The sequence below is a fragment of the Trematomus bernacchii genome, unplaced genomic scaffold, assembly GCF_902827165.1.
Source record: "Trematomus bernacchii unplaced genomic scaffold, fTreBer1.1, whole genome shotgun sequence".
Lineage (NCBI taxonomy): Eukaryota > Metazoa > Chordata > Actinopteri > Perciformes > Nototheniidae > Trematomus > Trematomus bernacchii.
The window spans coordinates 830,777-857,681 of NW_022987549.1; the positions used below are offsets into that span (position 1 = coordinate 830,777).

General features: G+C 41.9%; 1 protein-coding gene across 1 annotated transcript in view; it reads right to left on the bottom strand.

Moving 5' to 3' along the window:
• The window catches only part of caska (calcium/calmodulin-dependent serine protein kinase a), a 174,863-nt gene that overhangs the window by 16,007 nt on the left and 131,951 nt on the right, over positions 1 to 26,905 (bottom strand). Inside the window, 7 exon segments of the mRNA XM_034123649.1 lie at positions 1,386 to 1,454; positions 3,653 to 3,738; positions 6,263 to 6,341; positions 7,199 to 7,387; positions 15,086 to 15,166; positions 19,033 to 19,110; positions 26,646 to 26,767. Of these exon segments, the coding sequence (XP_033979540.1) occupies positions 1,386 to 1,454; positions 3,653 to 3,738; positions 6,263 to 6,341; positions 7,199 to 7,387; positions 15,086 to 15,166; positions 19,033 to 19,110; positions 26,646 to 26,767 (704 nt within the window).

The following is a 26,905-nucleotide window of genomic DNA, read 5'->3' on the forward strand; positions in this document are numbered from 1 at the left end:
ACACACTCAGAGACACACACACACACACACACACACACACACACACACACACACACACACACACACACACACACACACACACACACACACACACACACACACACACACACACACACACACACACACACACACCACACACACACACACACACACACACACACACACACACACACACACACACACACACACACACACACACACACACACACACACACACACACACACACACACACACACACTTCTGGGTACTTCCCGGAGGCGAGTGATGTAATGAAATGCGTCAACAAGAAACTGAAGTCATATCAGCCTGCAGGTCCTCACATCACCACATGGGGGCGCTACACTAACATAGACACTCCTAATGTGTGTGTGTGTGTGTGTGTACAGTGTGTGTGTGTGTATGTTGCAGTGATGGAGGAAGTATTCAGATCCTTTACATAAGTAAAAGTACTTATTCCACACCGTAGAAATACTCCATTAAAGGTTAAAACCCTGCATTACTTTGGTAAATGTTTGCAAGTATAATCAGAAAAATGCACCTATATAAATACAATATCATGAAAAATGTGAAATCCTTCATATTTTCAAAGCCAAACAGGGACAGAAAGCAGAAGAAATGCCCTCTTAAGTATACATTACAGTCAGAAATGATGAGTAAACGGAGCTTCTGAACAACTGAAAATCCAGAAAGTGAATGATCTAATCACTCTTATACATGATTTGATCATTCAAAGTCCTTCACAGAGTTAAACGTCTCTGTCTTGTAGCTGCTGTGGTTTGCTGTCACTGAGTTTCAGCCTAAATAAAGAAACCCACAATAACAAACTGGTTTTAGAATCTGTGCAACAGTTTCCTATGTCCTCAGCGCCAGATTGCGTTACTCCTCTCTGTCCCAAAATGCCTCTGACATCTGCTGGCTTGTCTCTTTTAACTTTGTCCACGTCCAGAGCAGTTTAACCTTATTTACTGAACTCATGGCTTTATGTTGCTCTGTGTGTGTGTGTGTGTGTGTGTGTGTGTGTGTGTGTGTGTGTGTGTGTGTGTGTGTGTGTGTGTGTGTGTGTGTGTGTGTGTGTGTGTGTGTGTGTGTGTGTGTGTGTGTGTGTGTGTGTGTGTGTGTGTGTGTGTGTGTGTGTAATCTAAACTAACAGAAACACCTTGCACAACAACAGCCCTGCAGGAAATAGACATTTTGCATCCGGTATCTTGGTTGTGAAATTGGTGTGCTGAATATCTGACCAAGCCCCAGCAAATACAGCAAAACACACACCACACACACACACACACAGCATATTAGTGTTATACACACACACACAAACACACTCAGTAACCAGATGAGGAGCTTTTACAACCAGCAGGGAAGAGGAAGAGGAGGAAGATGTTACCTCACACGGGGAGCCCATGGTCCGGTAACTTGGCACTATTTTAAACGTGATGCTGCCTCGCATTTCCCTCTGTGGACACACACACACACACACACACACACACACACACAAACACACACACACACACATTGCTATTGTTAATATGTTGTATGTTTAGCATTTGACATTTCACTAAAGTTTATACAAACACATTTAATATTAAAGGTCCCATGTCATGCTTTTCTGGTTATTACCCGTCCCCTTGTGTGTTATGAAGGTTTCTCTGCATGTAAACGGTCTGCAGAGTCACAAACCCTCAAAGTACACCCTGTAGCGAGTAAAACTCTAACACAGAAAAGACCTGTCTATGCTGCCCCAGAACGCCTCGTTGGACATTTCTCTTTTTCCATTGTTTACTTCCTGGGTATAGTGACGTATTTCGGGTACGCTACGTTACGTCACTCCGCGTTACGTTACGTCACTCCGCGGAGCCGTTACGTTTGGACCAATCCACGGATTTCCTCACACACACACACACTCGGTGGGACGTTGCGAGGCTCGCTGCTGCGAGGAGCGGGACACTGAGCTGGCTCACTGGTGTGGGGTCGGAGAGACACCGCGGAACTCAGCCTGGGCACACACACAAACTCCCAGCCAGGCTGCGGGTGTGTGTGTGTGTGTGTGTGTGTGTGCCCAGGCTGAGTTCCGCGGTGTCTCGCTGTCTCGCAGACGGCCACTGGGCTCACAGGGAGGGGGGGGCAGGAGCTCCAACAAGGCGTGTAGGACAGAGAGTGAATACACATTAGGGCTGTGCAATTAATCGTATTTTAATCGCAATTACGATTTTGGCCTGCCACAATTACGAAAACAACATAATCGAATAAAACAATTATTTTGCTTTGCTAGGTTGTGACAGTGCACTACAACATATTTGATCTAATTAATTTTGGTCTCATTTATTTGTATTTATCATATTTATATATGTTTAGTAGCTTGGGGAAGTGCGCTCCAAAATATTTGTTGATCTTGTTTATTGGTATTTATTATTTTGATATTATTTATTTAAATGTATCATTTATTTTATTTATTTTTGTATTGGTTTTTCAGTTGAATTATACGTTCAGGGAAATCAATAGTTAAAAAGATACTGTTCAAATTATTATTTGTATTTGTTTTAAAGTTCAATAAATGGATGTTTTCAAAGTCAATGAATAATCGTATTTAATAATCGTGATATCAATTATTGACCCAAATAATCGTGATTATGATTTTTGCCATAATTGCACAGCCCTAATACACATACTATACAGAGATGCTGTATGAGAAACCAATGTGAGTTTGGAAAATTGCACAATATACATTTATTTTAGTAGACCTCAACAATGGAATTATGATCAGTAGAAATGGCCATGACATGGGACCTTTAAGTATCAAGCAGCAACCTCCATAACCAAGTCTAATAAAAATGACTTAAACCTGCAGTTTCTCTAACATCCAGATTATATAGAAGTCTATGAGAAAATGTTCTTATGTTCTCTATTGATTCATACCCTCAGTAAACATGTTCCTGGTGACTTTTTGGTCTCAATCTGTAGTTTCAATTCTTCTCCAGCAGAGCATGATGTTCATTTAGAATATTATGCTCTAATTGAGTGAAAAGGAGACCTTATAATTTATTTAAGATGCGGCTAACTGTGATGAACTCAACCCTTTCACCGTGTGTGTAAACTTCATGAAAGGTAATTACAACATTGTGGTCTCTTAAAAATGTTTTATGCAGCTTTCTGTTGTCATAAAAGACACGAAGAACACGTCATCTTTTTTGGAAATACATTTTGTTGTTAGCATACACTAGCTTAGAATAGCATGCTAATGATTTGCTAACTCAAAGGCTAAAAGTGTTCCAAATACAAAACAAAAAACTACATTTCCCATAATTCCCACTTTTGTATTTAAGTCAATCTTGATGAAAAACAGTCACGTGTCTTGTGTATGTTGACATTGTACAAGACAAAATATCACAGTTATTGTGAATTACTGATGCACCTTGCTAACCAAGCTTCTTATAGTTAGCATTAGCTTGTAACTTGCTCCTTTGTCTGCAAACCTCCTGTCCAAATATGGTCACTTCTGGCTCCAAAAAAAACAAGATAATGGCCACAAAAATTCCAAACTCGAGGCTTCAAACCAATGGTTGAAGTTGTGATGTGGTGACTACATCCACTTTTTTACAGTCTATGACACACACACACAAACACACACCCACACACCCACACACACTCTCTCACCAGCATCTTCTGCAGCTGCTCCACAGTCTGGTTGGCCACACTGATGCTGTTGATCTCTCTGATCTCGTCTCCTACGTGCAGCGTTCCTGGAAGAAAGGAGGGAATAAAGTGGAATCAACCCTTTGTCCTCATCAGCAGAGGTGCGAAGTAATGGAGTACAAATACTTCGTTACTGTACTTAAGTACATTTTTCTGGTATCAGACTTCTTACATTTCTAACCCAAATACCTGTACTTTCTACTTCTTACATGTTGAACACAAATACCTGTACTTTCTACTTCTTACATGTTGAACACAAATACCTGTACTTTCTACTTCTTACATGTTGAACACAAATACCTGTACTTTCTACTTCTTACATGTTGAACACAAGTACCTGTACTTTCTACTTCTTACATTTTGAACACAAATACCTGTACTTTCTACTTCTTACATGTTGAACACAAATACCTGTACTTTCTACTTCTTACATGTTGAACACAAATACCTGTACTTTCTACTTCTTACATGTTGAACACAAATACCTGTACTTTCTACTTCTTACATGTTGAACACAAGTACCTGTACTTTCTACTTCTTACATTTTGAACACAAATACCTGTACTTTCTACTTCTTACATGTTGAACCCAAATACCTGTACTTTTTACTTCTCACATGTTGAACTCAAATACCTGTACTTTCTACTTCTTACATGTTGAACACAAATACCTGTACTTTCTACTTCTTACATGTTGAACACAAATACCTGTACTTTTTACTTCTCACATGTTGAACTCAAATACCTGTACTTTCTACTTCTTACATGTTGAACACAAATACCTGTACTTTCTACTTCTCACATTTCCCAAACAGGCTGGTTCCTTTAGTTTGAATGTGTGTTTGGTGGCGTGATCATTATTATTTAGAGTCATTGCGTGCCTATTGATTTGAACACGATCCGTGTATCCATCATTTCCTGGTCTTCTCTAAAGAAGAGGGACCAATGAAAACGTTGTCATGTTGCCGTTGTTCAGCATGGAAACATTCATTAGCTAACAATGACATTATTGTTCTATTAATCTAAAGGGAGGTCAGGTACTCTTTAAAACAGCTGCTAGTTATGGGTACTTTTTACTGAAGTACATTTCAAAGCCCTCTTTACTTTTACTTGAGTAAAGAAGTTTAGTCAGTACTTCTACTTTTACCAGAGTATCTTTAAACACGAGTATATGTACTTCTACTTGAGTAAAGGATGTGTGTACTTGTTCCCTCTCTCCTCATTAAACAGCCTCTCTGTATCTCATTAGCCTCTGCTGCTCCTTTTCCAATCACAACTGCAGCAGTAGAGAAAAGCCTGATTTGTAACGGAGGTGGCTTTCCAATTAGTGCGTGCTGACTCAGTGGGGGGGGCGGGGGGGGCTAATTAGCTGTGAGCTACAGTAGAGAGAGAGTTAGCTTCAAACAGAGCAGGGACTAACAAGCTGCTGAATATCTGACAACGTGCACACCTGTACCGCTGCTTAAGGGAAGATGGAGAGGAGTTTTAATTGTGTAAATTACGACCATCTGAAAGTGTCTTTTCCTTCTGCTCCTTTTACATTCATAACATGATCATTTCTGCAGACTAAGGCCCATGTTTTGAAGTATGATGATTCATCCATTTTAGAATGTAAACCCTTTAAATGCCAGGGTCCTCTAACAATGCAACATACAATAAAAACTAAAAAAACACACCAGAACAACAAAAAAGAGCAACACATCTGAAAGTTAGAAATAAATATAAATTAAATGCCATTTTAATAAATACAAATAAATAAATATTTAAAACAATTAAATAAGAATACAATAAATATCAGGTGGAAAATAGAAAAACACATTCAACCAGTGTTCCAGATGTTAAGCCCCACAATATTATGCAATAACTCCTATTAGACCAAACATTTAGGTTCAATGGGTTTCAATGGAGGACATGCTGGAGACTTTAAGGGCTGAGGTTTAATTTACAGAACACTCACAATCTTGCACAACTCAAAGGGGACCTATCATCACCTATTTGTACGTCTTGTATACATGAATATGTGTCCCCGGTGTTCCAGGGAACTCACCAAGTGTCAGAAAACACAACCCTCTCTATTTTCCTCCATACCCAAATCTCTAAAAAAGGGGCTGCAACGGATCTGATAAAAACTGATCCAGATTTGAACACTGTCCTGACGTCAGGACGGTGGCGCTACGGCTATTGGGCCAACTCCACCAATCAGGAGGAGACAGCCACGGCTATTGCCGTTCGAAAGCACTGGAGACGCTGTAGTACATATGCCAGGCCTGTAGATGGTGCTGTTCTCACTGAATCAGCCCTTGCTAAAACAGATCTAAAAAATGTCAAATTGAGCAAAATGAGGCATGGCTAAAATGCATGATCTGTTTGGTATTTTGAAAAAAAAAAAGTATAAATATGCCTTATATAGGTATGGTCCTACACTATATTATTCAAATATAGCATGATAGGTCAATATGCTTTACAACAGCCAAGCAAACATGATCTGAACATAAAAACAGATGAAGCCAAACATGTCCCTCGTGAAGCATAATTATCACCATGTTTAATAGATATGTTTGTAAGAGCCTACCTTGTCTGTGGATCATCCCTCCGTGCATTATCCTCGCCACGATGCAATGATTCGACTCATTCATCTTCAGCGTGATGCCCTGTAGGAACACACACACACACACACACACACACACACGCACGCACACACAAAGGTTAGTGGAGTACAAATACTTTGTTTCTGTACTTAAGTACATTTATCTGGTATCAGTACTTTACTCCACTACTTATTTCTCTGACCACTTTTAACTTGTGGAGGTTTACCGTCAGTGTGTGTGTGAAGGTTTACCGTCAGTGTGTGTGTGAAGGTTTACCGTCAGTGTGTGTGTGAAGGTTTACCGTCAGTGTGTGTGTGTGAAGGTTTACCGTCAGTGTGTGTGTGGGGAGGTTTACCGTCAGTGTGTGTGTGAAGGTTTATCGTCAGTGTGTGTGTGTGAAGGTTTACCGTCAGTGTGTGTGTGGGGAGGTTTACCGTCAGTGTGTGTGTGAAGGTTTACCGTCAGTGTGTGTGTGGAGGTTTACCGTCAGTGTGTGTGTGAAGGTTTACCGTGAGTGTGTGTGTGAAGGTTTACCGTCAGTGTGTGTGTGGGGAGGTTTACCGTCAGTGTGTGTGTGAAGGTTTACCGTCAGTGTGTGTGTGAAGGTTTACCGTCAGTGTGTGTGTGAAGGTTTACCGTCAGTGTGTGTGTGAAGGTTTACCGTCAGTGTGTGTGTGAAGGTTTACCGTCAGTGTGTGTGTGGGGAGGTTTACCGTCAGTGTGTGTGTGAAGGTTTACCGTCAGTGTGTGTGTGGAGGTTTACCGTCAGTGTGTGTGTGAAGGTTTACCGTCAGTGTGTGTGTGAAGGTTTACCGTCAGTGTGTGTGTGAAGGTTTACCGTCAGTGTGTGTGTGTGAAGGTTTACCGTGAGTGTGTGTGTGGGGAGGTTAACATGTAGTAAACATGTGATGTGTGTGTACCATGGGCTCGTCTGTGTTCTTCTGGAACTGCACCAGACGGACTCTGGTGACGTTCTCCAGGTCCATGTCTCCGTTGTTGCTCTCAGGTGATTCTCCGTTCAGGTAGGGCGAGGTGGGGGGGGGCGTCACCCTCAGAGCCTCGTCGCTGTACACCTCGTGGGCCACAACATCGTGGGCCTGCAGCAGCGCCTACACACACATACACACAGTTTCAAGATGATTAGACAGGTGCAAAGAATGGTGTCTGATCCCACCCACATACTCCACCCAGAATTCCAGCTCCTCTCTTCTGGTAGGAGAGGGTTCCCAAAATCAGGCTGAACCGATATAAGCACTCATTCCTGCCTCTGTCCAGTAAGCTTCTCAACACTCACATGTAATGTAATATACTTTTAAATGTTGGCCATGAGGGTTGTGCAACAGGTCTCCATTGTCAGTCTGTGTATTGTGTTTGTTCAAACGGTGCATGAGTGATGATATGTGTATGTATTTTAATGTTTAATATGTTTGTATATGTACATGTATGCAGAACTGCAGGACAGAGCACAGAACTCATTTCCTTACAGGGACAATAAAGTACATCGTATCGTATACGTTTCAAGACAAGGCAAGTTTATTTATACAGACTTCAATCTATTGATCTTTACAGTTAAGTGAATCTCAAGAATATTGTAAATAACACACACCTAATTCTCCAGATTTAGATGGAGTCTGACTCTCTACTCTAGTCTCAGGTGTTCCCTCTGTTCCTCAGGTGTCTCTTTGAGTTACAGCGGAAAGTAAAGTGTCTGTAGAGAGTGTGTTGTGTCTCTGCAGAGCCTGGAGGTGTCCCTCACACAAACATAATTCCTCTCTACTCTAAAACACACACACAGTTCCTCTGAGTGGCACTTTAACAAACCACTGTGAACTTCAGAAGACACCCATCAAACCTCAACAGAGGGGAAACCCCACACACACACACACACACACACACACACACACACACACACACACACACACACACACACACACACACACACACACACACACACACACACACACACACACACACACACACACACACCACACACACACACACACACACACACACACACACACACACACACACACACACACACACACACACACACACACACACACACACACACACACACACACACACACACACACAACTTCAGAGCGGCAGAGACATGAAGGCATTGGCAGCGTCGCTAACTTTCATGTCAAACTACATCACACACTAAAGTAACTTCATGTTCAAAGACACAGGGGAAGTAGAAGCTGTGTGTGTGTGTGTGTGTGTGTGTGTGTGTGTGTGTGCCCTAATGAGAACAGGGTTAAGGGGTTGACTAAGCTTCTGATGCCCTGTGGGTGTGCAACAAACGAAATATATAAATAAAGAGTAAAGCAGCGCGGGAAGAGATAAGTGAGAAAGTGTGTGTGATGATAAATGCACATCGGACAATTTTAGAGATCATCTGATGATATAAAAAAACTTCAATAACAACCTTGGGTTCATCATGAGAAAAAAGATGGTGTAATATCACTCAGATATGTTTAGAGAAAATTACAGACATTAAAAAGGTCACAAAATACTGAAGTATAACAGTTACTTGAGATTTAAAGGAGCCCTATTCTGCTCATTTCAGGTGTATATCAGTATGTAGTGTCTCTACTTTAAAGAGTCCTCTCCTGCTGATCTTCAGGTGTACATCAGTATGTAGTGTCTCTACTTTAAAGAGTCCTCTCCTGCTGATGTTCAGGTGTATATCAGTGTGTAGTGTCTCTACTTTAAAGAGTCCTCTCCTGCTGATGTTCAGGTGTATATCAGTATGTAGTGTCTCTACTTTAAAGAGTCCTCTCCTGCTGATGTTCAGGTGTATATCAGTATGTAGTGTCTCTACTTTAAAGAGTCCTCTCCTGCTGATGTTCAGGTGTATATCAGTATGTAGTGTCTCTACTTTAAAGAGTCCTCTCCTGCTGATGTTCAGGTGTATATCAGTATGTAGTGTCTCTACTTTAAAGAGTCCTCTCCTGCTGATGTTCAGGTGTATATCAGTATGTAGTGTCTCTACTTTAAAGAGTCCTCTCCTGTTGATGTGCAGGTGTATATCAGTATGTAGTGTCTCTACTTTAAAGAGTTCTCTCCTGCTGATCTTCAGGTGTATATCAGTATGTAGTGTCTCTACTTTAAAGAGTCCTCTCCTGCTGATGTTCAGGTGTATATCAGTATGTAGTGTCTCTACTTTAAAGAGTCCTCTCCTGCTGATGTTCAGGTGTATATCAGTATGTAGTGTCTCTACTTTAAAGAGTCCTCTCCTGCTGATGTTCAGGTGTATATCAGTATGTAGTGTCTCTACTTTAAAGAGTCCTCTCCTGCTGATGTTCAGGTGTATATCAGTATGTAGTGTCTCTACTTTAAAGAGTCCTCTCCTGTTGATGTTCAGGTGTATATCAGTGTGTAGTGTCTCTACTTTAAAGAGTCCTCTCCTGCTGATGTTCAGGTGTATATCAGTCTGTAGTGTCTCTACTTTAAAGAGTCCTCTCCTGCTGATGTTCAGGTGTATATCAGTATGTAGTGTCTCTACTTTAAAGAGTCCTCTCCTGCTGATGTTCAGGTGTATATCAGTGTATAGTGTCTCTACTTTAAAGAGTCCTCTCCTGTTGATGTTCAGGTGTATATCAGTGTGTAGTGTCTCTACTTTAAAGAGTCCTCTCCTGCTGATGTTCAGGTGTATATCAGTCTGTAGTGTCTCTACTTTAAAGAGTCCTCTCCTGCTGATGTTCAGGTGTATATCAGTATGTAGTGTCTCTACTTTAAAGAGTCCTCTCCTGCTGATGTTCAGGTGTATATCAGTATGTAGTGTCTCTACTTTAAAGAGTCCTCTCCTGCTGATGTTCAGGTGTATATCAGTATGTAGTGTCTCTACTTTAAAGAGTCCTCTCCTGCTGATGTTCAGGTGTATATCAGTGTATAGTGTCTCTACTTTAAAGAGTCCTCTCCTGTTGATGTTCAGGTGTATATCAGTCTGTAGTGTCTCTACTTTAAAGAGTCCTCTCCTGCTGATGTTCAGGTGTATATCAGTATGTAGTGTCTCTACTTTAAAGAGTCCTCTCCTGCTGATGTTCAGGTGTATATCAGTATGTAGTGTCTCTACTTTAAAGAGTCCTCTCCTGCTGATGTTCAGGTGTATATCAGTGTGTAGTGTCTCTACTTTAAAGAGTCCTCTCCTGCTGATGTTCAGGTGTATATCAGTATGTAGTGTCTCTACTTTAAAGAGTCCTCTCCTGTTGATGTTCAGGTGTATATCAGTGTGTAGTGTCTCTACTTTAAAGAGTCCTCTCCTGCTGATGTTCAGGGTGTATATCAGTCTGTAGTGTCTCTACTTTAAAGAGTCCTCTCCTGCTGATGTTCAGGTGTATATCAGTATGTAGTGTCTCTACTTTAAAGAGTCCTCTCCTGCTGATGTTCAGGTGTATATCAGTATGTAGTGTCTCTACTTTAAAGAGTCCTCTCCTGCTGATGTTCAGGTGTATATCAGTGTGTAGTGTCTCTACTTTAAAGAGTCCTCTCCTGCTGATGTTCAGGTGTATATCAGTATGTAGTGTCTCTACTTTAAAGAGTCCTCTCCTGTTGATGTTCAGGTGTATATCAGTGTGTAGTGTCTCTACTTTAAAGAGTCCTCTCCTGCTGATGTTCAGGTGTATATCAGTCTGTAGTGTCTCTACTTTAAAGAGTCCTCTCCTGCTGATGTTCAGTTGTATATCAGTATGTAGTGTCTCTACTTTAAAGAGTCCTCTCCTGCTGATGTTCAGGTGTATATCAGTATGTAGTGTCTCTACTTTAAAGAGTCCTCTCCTGCTGATGTTCAGGTGTATATCAGTATGTAGTGTCTCTACTTTAAAGAGTCCTCTCCTGCTGATGTTCAGGTGTATATCAGTATGTAGTGTCTCTACTTTAAAGAGTCCTCTTTAATGTTGTTGTCTTATAACACAGAGGTATAGATATTTTGCATTTTCCAAAATAAAAGCACTAAAACTGTTGAAGTCCACTTTAAAATCCTCTCATGGTTCCTCTGCTCTTGAACTCAGAGGAATGCAGAGCTGGAGCCTCTGACCCGACACAGCACATCGCATCAGACTATGCCTTATTGACTTCCGTGCACGCACACACGCACACGCACACACACGCACACGCACACACACACACACACACACACACACACACACACACACACACACACACACACACACACACACACACACACACACACACACACTTTTTGAATTAATACATGACTATGTTGAGGTCTCCATATTAGGTTGAATAATTAAAAATGAAAGTTAATATAATCAAATATATTCTTGTATTAACCCACAATGAAAATGCATTATATTTCATGTTGTTCTATAATCACGGGAAATACAAAACACAATTGGTTTGTTAAATTGAGTTTAGAAGCCTATTATAGTTTCACTATAGAGTGTCACTGTTTAAAGAGGGGACACAGTTGTCTTCACTCACAGCTGGCTGTTCACAGGGGGGGGGCCCTGACTCAATTGAAAAGTACTGAAGCCCCAACATGTGTTTAGGCTATAGAATATGTCTGTCCATGTCCAGTCCTGCACACCAGAGGCCATGACCTTTTCCTACATATATGGGTATGAAGGAGGTGTCTTTGGTTTTCTGTCCCTGTGTGGATCATAAGAGCACTGGATGAGAGGGAGAAAAAGTCCTCTCAACTTGGTAAGTCCTCTCAACTTGGTAAGTCCTCTCACCTTGGTAAGTCCTCTCACCCTGGTAAGTTCTCTCAACTTGGTAAGTCCTCTCAACTTGGTAAGTCCTCTCACCTTGGTAAGTCCTCTCACCCTGGTAAGTCCTCTCACCTTGGTAAGTCCTCTCACCTTGGTAAGTCCTCTCAACCTGGTAAGTCCTCTCACCTTGGTAAGTCCTCTCAACCTGGTAAGTCCTCTCACCCTGGTAAGTCCTCTCACCTTGGTAAGTCCTCTCAACTTGGTAAGTTCTCTCAACTTGGTAAGTTCTCTCAACTTGGTAAGTTCTCTCAACTTGGTAATCCTCTCACCTTGGTAAGTCCTCTCAACTTGGTAAGTCCTCTCAACTTGGTAAGTCCTCTCACCTTGGTAAGTCCTCTCACCTTGGTAATCCTCTCAACTTGTAAGTCCTCTCAACTTGGTAAGTCCTCTCACCCTGGTAAGTCCTCTCACCTTGGTAATTCCTCTCAACTTGGTAAGTCCTCTCAACTTGGTAAGTCCTCTCAACTTGGTAAGTCCTCTCAACTTGGTAAGTCCTCTCAACTTGGTAAGTCCTCTCAACTTGGTAAGTCCTCTCACCTTGGTAAGTCCTCTCAACTTGGTAAGTCCTCTCAACTTGGTAAGTCCTCTCAACTTGGTAAGTCCTCTCAACTTGGTAAGTCCTCTCAACTTGGTAAGTCCTCTCAACTTGGTAAGTCCTCTCAACTTGGTAAGTCCTCTCACCTTGGTAAGTCCTCTCACCTTGGTAAGTCCTCTCAACTTGGTAAGTCCTCTCACCTTGGTAAGTCCTCTCACCTTGGTAAGTCCTCTCACCTTGGTAAGTCCTCTCAACTTGGTAAGTCCTCTCACCTTGGTAAGTCCTCTCACCCTGGTAAGTCCTCTCACCTTGGTAAGTCCTCTCACCCTGGTAAGTCCTCTCACCTTGGTAAGTCCTCTCACCCTGGTAAGTCCTCTCAACTTGGTAAGTCCTATCACCTTGGTAAGTCCTCTCACCTTGGTAAGTCCTCTCAACTTGGTAAGTCCTCTCACCCTGGTAAGTCCTCTCAACTTGGTAAGTCCTCTCACCTTGGTAAGTCCTCTCAACTTGGTAAGTCCTCTCACCTTGGTAAGTCCTCTCAACTTGGTAAGTCCTCTCAACTTGGTAAGTCCTCTCACCCTGGTAAGTCCTCTCAACTTGGTAAGTCCTCTCACCTTGGTAAGTCCTCTCAACTTGGTAAGTCCTCTCACCTTGGTAAGTCCTCTCACCTTGGTAAGTCCTCTCAACTTGGTAAGTTCTCTCACCTTGGTAAGTCCTCTCACCTTGGTAAGTCCTCTCACCTTGGTAAGTCCTCTCACCTTGGTAAGTCCTCTCACCTTGGTAAGTCCTCTCACCCTGGTAAGTCCTCTCAAATTGACTTTGGTTTTGAGTGAATTGTTGAATGAAAGTTTGAATGTTGTTTCCCACAATCCCGAGGAATACAAAATACAAATACAAGTATGTATAAAAATATGTATATACACAGATATACACGGATCATTTCTCACTTTCCTCTCCCTCTGTTACGCCCCCCCCCCCCCCCCCTCTGATGGCCTGTCTGTCTGATATGAAGCCGCTCAATGATCAGAGGAGGAAATCAGACGCATTCATGTGATGGGATTAGAGGGGGGGGGACTCACTTCCCCTGACTGGATTAACCCTTCCTGCTCCCCCATCATCACTCACATGCATCTAAATACAACCTGCCTACATTCAGATATGCAGAGCTGCAATGATTAGGTCATTTATAAGAAAGTATTCACTTTTTGGATAATAATTGCCCTTTTTTCTGCACAAAAAAGGTGGAAAATGCAGTTTTTAGCCTCTCAAATATGGAGATTTCCATATATTGGTTTATAGTATACACATTATAGAGAGAATATCTTTTGGTTTTGGACTGACAAGACATTTAAAGACATCACCTTGGACTTTTTATATAATATATAATAAAATAATCTCCTTTTTTGATAATAATTGTCTTTTGTTGTGCGGAAAAGTTGGAACATTTGAAGATTTTCTATTTTTTCTTGGTTTTATACAAATAATAGAGAGAATGTCTTTTGGTTTTGGACTGACAAGACATTTAAAGACATCAGCTTGGACTTTCTTTATAATATATAATCACCTTTTTTGATAATAAATGTCATTTCTATTGCTCAAAAAGGGGGAAAATGTGGAGATCTTACCCTTTTTCTTGTTTTTATACACATACTAGAGAGAATATCTTTTGGTTTTTGGACTGATAAGACATTTAAAGAAATCACCTTGGACTTTTTTAATAATATAAAATACAATAATAACCTTTTAGTGATAATAAATGTTTTTAAGGCACAAAAATGCAGTCTTTAGCAATGATTAGTCGATCAATGGAAAATGTGCAGTTAATTTTCTGACATTTTATCTAAGTGTGTGTGCGTGTGCGTGTGCGTGTGTGTGCGTGTGCGTGTGTGTGTGTGTTTTCTGACATTGTACAGACCATACGTTTCTCTGAGAAGCGGCAGATTGTGACAGCCTCATTCATGTGTCAAAATGTGAATATAAGCCATATTCACATTTATTTACGTAACCACTATAACCTTTTTTAAATCCAGGCTGAATATTTTTCTCTGTTTGCTGCTTTTATAATAAATCAAGTAACTGTTCCTATATAACACTGAACCAACTGTTACTTGTATTACTGTCATTTATCCCTTTCTTATTCTGTTTGAGCCTTTTTAATTGTATTTTCTTGGCTTACTGTATTTAAATGCCAGTTCATAATTATTTCTACTCTGCTTTTAGTAGAGCACTTTGAATTGCCTTGTGTTGCAATGTGCAAAACCTGAAGCTCTTTGACACATTAATAGTCATTTAAGTCATTAATGTAACACTTTCACTGACACCGTGATGTAGAAAATAAATCCGAAACACCTCCAACACTTTTTTTTAAGCGTTTTCGAACCACATCTTAAGCAAACTTTCAGAATAAAAGCCTCTGTGTGTCGAACACTGATTCATGGATTCACTGGAGCTTTGTGTAGTGTTCGTGTGTGTGAACAGGCCATGAGTGTGTGTGTGTGTGTGTGTGTGTGTGTGTGTGTTTTTGTTGCACTCACCATGAAATGAGGCTGGGTCAGTATCCGTCTGAGTTCTTTAGCTTCGTGGTTCTCAGGGTAGCAGGAGATCTCTTCCAGTACCTGCAGATCCAAAGAAAAAACACCCCGGAAAAAAGTTTGGTTTTCTTCTTCTTTACGTCCAAATCACACACACACACTTTGTTCTGCACCCTGCTGTACCTGCTGCACCTCAGACAGAGTGTGGACAGTGACCAAACACACACACACACACACACCCTCAAAGAAAACACCGCCCCCATTTCCTCCACAGCCAATGTGAGACTGACTTCGGACACTGGTCAAATCCCTCCAGCTATGTTGCGCCTGAATGCTGAATGTGGCATTGTAGAGGTGAGGCCTGTGTGTGTGTGTGTGTGTGTGTGTGTGTGTGTGTGTGTGTGTGCGTGCGTGCGTGCGTGCGTGCGTACGTACTTAAACCCGCATTGTGGAGTGATGTACTTCCTTAAACAGTGCTGTTTATACTTATTACTTGAGTAAAAGTAGCAACACTTAATTGTAATACAAATACTTGAGTAGGAGTACAAGTATTGGCATCAAAATATACTTAAAGTGGACCTATCATGCTATATTTGAATAATATAGTGTAGGACCATACCTATGTAAGGCATATTTATACTTTTTTTTTTCAAAATACCAAACAGATCATGCATTTTAGCCATGCCTCATTTTGCTCAATTTGAAAAATGTTAGCTCTGTTTTAGCAAGGGCTGATTCAGTGAGAACAGCACCACCTACAGGCCTGGCATATGTACTACAGCGTCTCCAGCGCTTTCGAACGGCAATGGCCGTGGCTGTCTCCTCCTGATTGGTGGAGTTGGCCCAATAGCCGTAGCGCCACCGTCCTGACGTCAGGACAGTGTTCAAATCTGGATCAGTTTTTATCAGATCCGTTGCAGCCCCTTTTTTAGAGATTTGGGTATGGAGGAAAATAGAGAGGGTTGTGTTTTCTGACACTTGGTGAGTTCCCTGGAACACCGGGGACACATATTCATGTATCAAAGACGTACACAAGTGCATTTTGCATGATAGGTCCCCTTTAAAGAACCAAAAGTAAAAGTGCTGGTTTTGCAGATTGGCCCATTTCAGAATCATATATATTAAAGGAGCCATTTTCAGGTTATATATTAATATTTTGTGCCTCTATTAACAGTTTATATACATTTGACAAGCATGAGATATGCCGAAATACTCAAAGCTGTACGACGTTTATTTCATTAGATCACTCTACAGGAAAAAGAAAACCCCAAATAGCCTATTAGGCCCTCTTTAATGTTAGTTTATCACACCTCCTCCTCCCTAATAACACTCTGCTTCTACTCGTTAGTATCCTGATGTGTGAGATCTTACATATTCCAGGTGTTTCAAAGCGTCTGTGGCTTCGTCCTGAGGAGGAAGACACACAGAGTGACGCCCGTTAATCACTTTAGATTCATTTAGTATCTGCAGAAAGACCAGGTTACTGCAGCCCTCAGGAAAAGATTAGTTTCAGCTGATTAGTTTCAGCTTGAGTAAAGTTTGAAGAGTGGACAGGAAGCTGCGATCTGATTGTTTCGGAGAGTTTTAGTGTCAGAGTGAAGCAGAGGAAGAGGAAGAGAAACTAAGATTAAATGATTAATTAGTTTGAAGTGGAACTGTGTCGGTTAGCTGGCCGGCTCTGTTGTGATTGGTCAACCGCTTAGAGATGTCCCGCCCCTTAGCCTATCACGTAGAATGAGTTGGAGCGCTAGCCAATAGGAGTGTGTTTGCTAGTGAAGTTGGTAGGTTAGGAAGTTAAGTGTGTTTTGATGCAAAGAATTACATTGCTGGAAAATGTATTATAATAAAAGACAGAGAACATCAAACAAGTCCAACACACACACACACACACACACACACACACACACACACACACACACACACACACACACACACACACACACACACACACACACACACACACACACACACACACACACACACACACACACACACACACACACACACACACACACACACACACACACACACACACACACACACACACACACACACACACACACACACACACACACACACACACACACACACACACACACACACACACACACACACACACACACACACACCTTCTTAAGTACCAGCCTTGCATCCTGCACATAAACCCTAACTAGCAATGAGTGTGTGCGTGTGTGTGTGTGTGTGTGCGTGTGTGTGTGTGTATGTGTGTGTGTGTGTGTGTGTGTGTGTGAATTCATCACAGCGAGGGTCAGACCCCTGAGACCATAATGCACCTCTCTGTGGAGAAAGCACTAATAACCACAAACACACTGTTGATGTGTGTGTGCGTGTGTGTGCGTGCGTGTGTGTGTGTGTGTGTGTGTGTGTGCGTGTGTGTGTGTGTGTGTGTGTGTGTGTGTGTGTAGCAGCTTCTCTAATGAGGAAGGTGAAACAGAAGCCAGATGTATTTATGTTTTAACAGTCTGTTTACAAAACAGAAGTTCAAGTTAAATGGCAGTAACTATTATTGTATTTAAATATTTGAGATACTGTATACTTTATATACTCTGAAGCATCACTAAATACTGCAGTACTCACTACCCTCTCTGTACATGATATAGTATATTAGTATTTGCACTTCTTCAGATGCATTGAATTGGCTCGTACCTGCACACAGACAACACACGTTCATCCATCTATCGACCTCTTAGGGACCAGAGCTGCACATATAACTGAATATATATCAAAATAATAATATAGACAAGTCCAATCTTCAAATGGCAGGATGCACAATATTTATTAAAGGGTAAATATGTCTTAAAATACCATTTTAAATAAGTATTGTGGAGCTACAGGGACTCCTTGTTTGATTCGCCTACATTTGAATTATTTGTCAGAATCAATGCAATAAGTTATGTTTTTACAAGTAAATCGTGCAGCCCGAAAATGAAAAAAGAGTATTCGAGTATTTCTCATTTATCTGAGAGCGTCTTCACACAAACAGGAAGTAAGAAGCTGTGAGGAGAGAGAGCTTCAGAGAGCGATTCATATGAATAATGAAACAGAAGTGAGAGGTTACAGAGGGAAGCAGCGACGAGAGAGAGTGTGTTATCTGCACAGAGTATTACATCCATCACACACACATCACATGAGGAAGAACAGGACACACACTCGTGTTAATGTGTGCGAATCAGGGTGAATGTGTTTTATTACATTCAAGCTTTAATACATTTCTTTTGAGGTTGAAATATTTTGTTTTAATGATTTACTTAATTTATTGATCAATTAACGGAACTCAAAATACAATTCTAACACATTTTTTTATGTGCAGTATAAATAATAAGAAACATAAAAACATGTGTGTGTGTGTGTGTGTGTGTGTGTGTGTGTGTGTGTGTGTGTGTGTGTGTGTGTGTGTGTGTGTGTGTGTGTGTGTGTGTGTGTGTGAGTATAAGTGTGAGTGTAAGTATGTGTGTGTCAGTGTGTGTGTGTGTGATTGTGTGTGTGAGCGTGTAAGTGTGTGTGTGAGTGTTTTTAGATGTGCATGTGTGTGAGCGTGTGTCTGTGTGTGAGAGCGTGTGTGTGTGAGCGTGCAAGTGTGTGTGATGTGTGTGTGTGTGTGATGTGTGAGTGCATGTGAGTGTGTGAGTGTGTGTGTGTGTGTGTGTGCGTGTGAGTGTGTGAGCGTGTGTGTGAGTGAGTGTGTGTGTGAGAGTGTGAGTGAGTGAGTGTTTGTGTGTGTGTGTGTGTGTGTGTGTGAGCGTGTGTGTGTGAGAGTGTGTGTGAGAGTGTGAGTGAGCGAGTGTGTGTGTGTGTGCGTGTGCGTGTGCGTGTGCGTGTGTGTGTGTGTGTGAGCGTGAGCGAGTGAGTGTGTGTGTGTGTTTGTGTGTGTGTGTGTGTGTGTGTGTGTGTGTGTGAGCGTGAGCGTGAGCGAGTGAGTGTGTGTGTACCTCTTTGGCTCTCTGCACAGCATCACTAGGAGCGTTTCTGATCTGCGGAGACGACTTGGTGTTGATCTTATCGTAGAGCTGAAACAAAAAGAGAAGAAATCATTAATCAATCAATCAGTGAGAGAACCAATCAGTGATTAGGAGGTCAACATGATCAAACAGCTGATCGTCAACACTAGATAAAATGCGGCCTGCGGACCATCTTGAATCGGCCCTCAGCTAATTCAAAAAGTACAATGGAATACGGCCCATACCTGAAACTTCTGCTTGTCTTGTACTTCTTAAATATAAATGTAAACATATATTACACAGTAGTATTCACGTGTTGATAAGACCTTCCTATTTCCTCTTATTATAATCACTCTGAGGCTTCTGTTTTAAGGGATGAGCTGCCAACACTCAAAAGCATAATTTACCTGCATTGGATTGATTTGAGTAACTTATAACTGAACTTATGAGGCAGTAAACTTCTAGTGAGCGGCCCTTCGTATATATATTTCTGTATGTGGCCCTCTGTGAAAAAGGTTTGGACCCCCCTGGACTAAAGGAAAAGAAATATAGGAAACCTGTTCATTGTTATTTTGATATAGGAATGAAATGCACAAACAGGGATGTGTGTCTGGACTTGGATCATTTGCTAACTGGTGCCTCAGCAGCAGTTTTACTTTCAGTGAATTATCTGTTTCATTTCTATATGATTTTGCTCGCTACATCTACAACAGGGATTTTAGAACCCTGCAGACCGTTTACATCAGGGGGGTCAAACTCAAGGCCCGGGGGCCAAATCCGGCCCGTGACTTCATGTCATGTGGCCCCACAAGAGCTTGCAAAGAATATAATATGTTTATTATACGGTTACATGCTGATTTACAGAAGCATGTTGCCCATAAACTACATGTCCCACAATGCATCTCAGATTTGACTTTTTTTCTTCTAAATATGCATTTTTTCTTAGAATTGTTTTTGTAAATGTTACTTTTTTTGAAATGTTAGTTTATTTTTTTCAAATTTCACTTCTTTTAAAAAACAAATTCACTTATTTTTTGATTTTGACTTTTTTTTCCAGAATTTTGCTTTTCTTTTTAAATCATTTTGTGACATTCTCACTGAAGAGACTTGCAATTATTTGCCCTAGACTTCTGCTTTCAGACGTAGTTATTTATGAAGTTATTACCCTATCCCATAATAATCCAATGCAGAGGCAATCATGTAATATAATACATTATTTTATATATATATGATATATATATATATGTATTTTTATGTAGTCTTAAAGTTACAACCGGCCCTTTGAGTGCAGCCATAATGCTAATGTGGCCCGTGATGAAATTGAGTTTGACCCCCCTGGTTTACATGCACAGAAACATTGACTACAGCGAAGGGAACACTCCAGAAAGACTAATAGGCCTCTTTAAGAATTCAGTTTTCGGCATCAGAGGCACATTTCTTCACACGATGAAATAAACGTGTTTCCTGTAAACACTGTTGTGTGGGAGAAACCACGTCTATATTTAGGAACAGCCTGGTTACACTTCTGGTGTTTTTCAAGTGAAATGGGTTAAAAACAAAGCAGTTATCCTCATTTATACTCCGCTCTTTCTGTCTTTATTTGGTTTGGTTTGTCTTCAGAGATTTTAAAACTATCTTTTATTCTTCTTGACGTTAAACTGTTAACAAGAAGGAGCTGTTTCTGCTCTCTGGGACGAACAGACAGACTCTGTTTACTGAGTCCCAGCTGACTAATAAACTGACAGAGTGTGTGTGTGCGCTGAGTCACAGACGAGGAGTGTGTGTGTGTATGTGTGTTTGTGTGTGTGTGTGTGAGAGAGATTTGATGTTTGCAGACAAAAGGGCCCTGAATCACTGACGGCAGCTGGAGGGGAGACGAAAGGAGAATAAAACACTCCTCTAAAAATGTTTTCATATCTAAGATACAAGCAGGAGATGTTTGATGAGCAATTTGACATCACACACACACACACACACACACACACACACACACACACACACACACACACACACACACACACACACACACACACACACACACACACACACACACACACCACACACACACACACACACACACACACACAACACACACACACACACACACACACACACACACACACACACACACACACACACACACACACACACACACACACACACACACACACACACACACACACACACACACACACACGTCACATTCGTATAATATAACATAATCCAATCCATTTTATTTCTATAGCACATTTAAAAACAACAGAGTTGAACAAAGTGCTGAACATCTGACCTGGAGGAGCAAGTCTAACCTGGAGGGGCAAGTCTAACCTGGAGGGGCAAGTCTGACCTGGAGGAGCAAGTCTGACCTGGAGGGGCAAGTCTGACCTGGAGGGGCAAGTCTGACCTGGAGGGGCAAGTCTAACCTGGAGGAGCAAGTCTAACCTGGAGGGGCAAGTCTAACCTGGAGGGGCAAGTCTAACCTGGAGGGGCAAGTCTGACCTGGAGGAGCAAGTCTGACCTGGAGGGGCAAGTCTGACCTGGAGGGGCAAGTCTGACCTGGAGGGGCAAGTCTGACCTGGAGGAGCAATTTGTTCCATAACTTTGGAGCTGCAACAGCAAAGGCTCCGTCTCCTCGCTGCCACGACCAGAAGGAGTCTGTCAGCCGACCTCAGTGACCGTGTGGGTGTGTATGGGTTTAAAAGATCTGCCAGGTACGCTGGGGCTAAACCGTTTAGGGCCTTGTATGCGAACAGTAACATTTTAAATTGTATTCTTAAACTGACTGGTAGCCAATGTAACGAGGCGATTACAGGCGTAATATGTTCACGCCTGCCTGTCCTTGTAAGGAGGCGTGCAGCAGCATTCTGGACCAGCTGGAGGCGAGACAGGGAAGCCTTGCTTACTCCAAAGTACAGAGCGTTGCAGTAATCCAGTTTAGTGGATATAAAACAATGTATTACTTTCTCAAAGTCATTCAAAGAAAGGAAAGGCTTGACCTTTGCTAAAAGTCTTAGCTGAAAGAAGCTGCATTTGACCACAGAATTGATCTGTTTGTCTAGTTTAAAATCACGATCAATAAGAGACACGTTTAGCACCACATTAAGTCAGAAAACACATTTTATAGGGGGATTCACTTAAATCAAAACCCAGCTTCATCACCGTCTCCTGGGAAAGACCAATGACAAAGTTTGCATCTCCACGCCCTCCATGAACAAACTGAGAAACAGACACAACACACACCTCAGGAAACACTCATAAGAATACCAAAATAAAGCCTGAGGGCTGAATCGTACCACAGAGTGTGTGTGTGTGTGTGTGTGTGTGTGTGTGTGTGTGTGTGTCGTCCGTCATTGAGCACACACACACATATTTACTGCTCTCTTCTTCTGCGACTTTCAGAGGACGCAACGTCAACATCTTTCTGCTTTTGTTGACGGTTAAACAAAGTGACCTCTAAGGGCTTTTATTCTGAAAAACTACAATATTCTGCAGACAACTGAACAAACTATGAACAAATACTGCGATATGTAGAATTAGGAAGGCACGGAGACAATATATCAGCGGTGCAAATCACAAAATAAGGGCTGCAGGAATTGATATTTTGTAGATTTTGATAACATGTTGATTTACTGTGCAGCTCTAATAGAAACCAACAATTAAAACAAGCAGCTCTTTCTCTCAATGAGGACACGATGTCTTCACTTCCTGATAGTGACACGTACATTTAGACTTCTCCTTCAGGATCACTTCTGAAACTAGCACAACAACAACAAGACAAAATGCACTTGACTGCAGCGCCTCATTACACATGTGGAACGGGGAAAACACACACACGGGAAAAAAGACTTCAAATCAGCTCGAGGCAATTTTAGAAATCCTGCAAACACTTCAGAGAGAAAGAAACTCACCCGCTTTGTCAGGAGAACGCTGCGGGAACTATTTATCTAACACACCAAGGTCCATGAGATGTTTCAGCAGTGTGGTGGCTGCACACACACACACACACACACACACACACACACACTGACGGAGGCTGAATAACACTGAAGGCCCGACAATACACACCATTGTTTCCTTCACTGCTCCCTCTGTCCTTCCTCACACTCCCCCTCCTCTAAAAGAGTCAAAGTGAGGGCTGAAAGGGAGACATCTGCAGCTCCCACTGACACACACACGCGTACAGACACACACACACGCGTACAGAGACAGACACACACATACACACGTACAGACACACACGCGTACAGAGACAGACACACACGCGCGTACACACACAGACACACGTACAGAGACAGACACAGACACGCGTACAGAGACACGCGTACAGAGACACACACGCGCGCGCATACAGAGAGACACACGCGCGCGCGTACAGAGACACACACACACACGCGCGTGCAGAGAGACACACACGCGCACACACACACACACACACACACACACACACACACACACACACACACACACACACACACACACACACACACACACACACACACACACACACACACACACACACACACACACACACACACACACACACACACACACACACACACACACACACACACACACACACACACACACACACACACACACACACACACACACACACACACACACACACACACACACACACACACACACACACACACACACACACACACATCCCTAGTAGTCTCTTAATTGTTATTCACTAACTATATTAACTAGCTTATTGGAACTTTTTAAAGTAGTCAAATATGTGCAGACGTTTATCCACAGATATCTCAACCTTTAACATTATATCATTTACTTTGATTTATCAAAGGAAGATTTTCAAGTACACTGTGAGCACAAAGTGACATGCTGACCCCCCTTGATGATGTTCAGTCAGCACCAACTTCCTTAGATGCTAATAGTTTTCATTGTCTTTGCAATGAGGGGTATTTGCATAGATGGAGGCCAAATATGCACCACATTTAATTTAAATAGCACAGAGCAACGAAGCAGAACGCTGATTAAAGCGCCTGTCTTCAGTTAGCATGAGCTCTCTAAAGATGCTAATCATTCTTATTTTGTTTTGCATAGTAAGAGGACAAAATATGCAAAATATTTCTGCAGAATTATGAATTTAAATGTATGCAAAGTGAGCGAAGCTAGGGCTGCTTTGCTTTTTGCACGTGCTTTGGGTAATACACTTTATTATATCTGCAAAGAACAAATAAAAGGTGCTTATTATCACTCCTCATCAGCAACACAACATGTATGTAATGGTTGCACATTTCTCAGAGACAGAGATACATATCAAATACGTTTGTCCGAATATTTGGGGTTAGGTTATTGCCATTTTCCAGAATGCATTGTTATAATCATCTGATTTCCTGATCCCTCTGATTTACATGACATCATTGTTGGATACACCTCTTGCAGATTCTCACATCCTGTCAAAAACATCCTCTGTTTATTTCCCAAAATTGCAGAGAAAGAAACAGAAATCAGAGAAAATGCAACACTTCCAGTGTCAGACACACTGAGTAATAATATCAAATGTTGTCTGGGATTTTGTTGATATGGTGACGCAGTAATCAGTAAAGGTCCCTGCTTATATTCTGCTGTAAACACGCGAGTCATTTAACAACAAAACAACAACAACATGACCTTTCTAGATTGCCTCCAGAGTGCGTGCAGGTGGGAGGAAGATATTTGTGTCTGATATTAATCATGCAGAGCCTCGGCCACGTGAAGTGTTGACAGTTTTTGTTAACTCATGCAGTCTGATGGAAACTCTACAGGCTAAACATGGTTAATATTATGCTAGAAATCCTCCCCAGGTTTGAATTTAACGCTATCATTTCACTTTGTAACAAGGCTGCAAAACTGGAGCACACACACAGACGTACAGACACACACACACGTACGTACAGAGACACACACGTACAGAGACACACACACTCACACGTACGTACAGAGACACACACGTACAGAGACACACATACTCACACACGTACGTACAGAGACACACACGTACAGAGACACACACACACACACACACGTACGTACAGAGACACACACGTACAGAGACACACACACTCACACACGTACGTACAGAGACACACACACACACACGTACGTACAGAGACACACGTAAAGAGAGACACACACACACACGTACGTACAGAGACACACACACACACACGTACGTACAGAGACACACGTAAAGAGAGACACACTCACACACGTACGTACAGAGACACACACACACACACGTACGTACAGAGACACACGTAAAGAGAGACACACACACACACGTACGTACAGAGACACACACACACACACGTACGTACAGAGACACACGTAAAGAGAGACACACACACACACGTACGTACAGAGACACACACACACACACGTACGTACAGAGACACACACACACACACGTACGTACAGAGACACACGTAAAGAGAGACACACTCACACACGTACGTACAGAGACACACACACACACACGTACGTACAGAGACACACGTAAAGAGAGACACACACACACACGTACGTACAGAGACACACACACGTACATACAGAGACACACACACACACACGTACGTACAGAGACACACACACATACGTACAGAGACACACGTAAAGAGAGACACACACACACACGTACAGAGACACACACACGTACGTACAGAGACACACACACGTACGTACAGAGACACACACACGTACGTACAGAGACACACGTAAAGAGAGACACACACACGTACGTACAGAGACACACGTAAAGAGAGACACACACACGTACGTACAGAGACACACGTACGTACAGAGACACACGCACGTACAGAGACACACGTAAAGAGAGACACACACACGTACGTACAGAGACACACGTAAAGAGAGACACACACACGTACGTACAGAGACACACGTACGTACAGAGACACACGCACGTACAGAGACACACGTACGTACAGAGACACACGCACGTACAGAGACACACGTAAAGAGAGACACACACACGTACGTACAGAGACACACGTACGTACAGAGACACACGCACGTACAGAGACACACGCACGTACAGAGACACACGCACGTACAGAGACACACGCACACACACACACACACACACACACACACTTTAAGAGAGGGGGTTTATTGATTTTATTCAGAGGACTTCAGTCTTTGACTGTTTGGTATGCGGAGAGGAAGCAGCAGATGTGTACTGAACAACAGAGGGAGAGGAGAGGAGAGTTTCTCAGGCAGGAGTGTAAGATAAGATAAGAAGTACTTGATTGATCCTGATTTGGGAAATATTTGCGTTGCAGCAGCTTCAAAAACAAGGCATTGCAAATAAGAGAAATGAAAAGAGTATAATCACTTCTAAAATGGAAACATCTCAAAATAGAAAATAACAGTAGAAAATATACATGTTGAAACACCAATTTACAGTAAACTAAATAAAGGATATTATATACATTAAGTGTGTGAGGAATGGAATATTAAATATAAAATGTTGCACAAACTGTAGGCTTTTTGAAGCTTTACTGACTCCACAACAAGCCAAACATCACATGTCCAAATAAAATACAAATAAAGGTGTATTTATATTGTTCACTTACGTCGAGCAGTGTGTGTAGATGCTGGTCCTGGAACACACTGTGCAGGAAATCTAGATCCTTCTCACTGCAGTCTGTCAGAGCGTGGATCTCCTCTAGACTGTCCAGCACCTGAGAGACAGCGCCTACAACACACACGCACGTACAGAGACACACACGCACACACACGTACAGAGACACACACACACACATACACACACACACACACACACACACACACACACACACACACACTATGATCAACTGTTTTCCTCTGATATGAA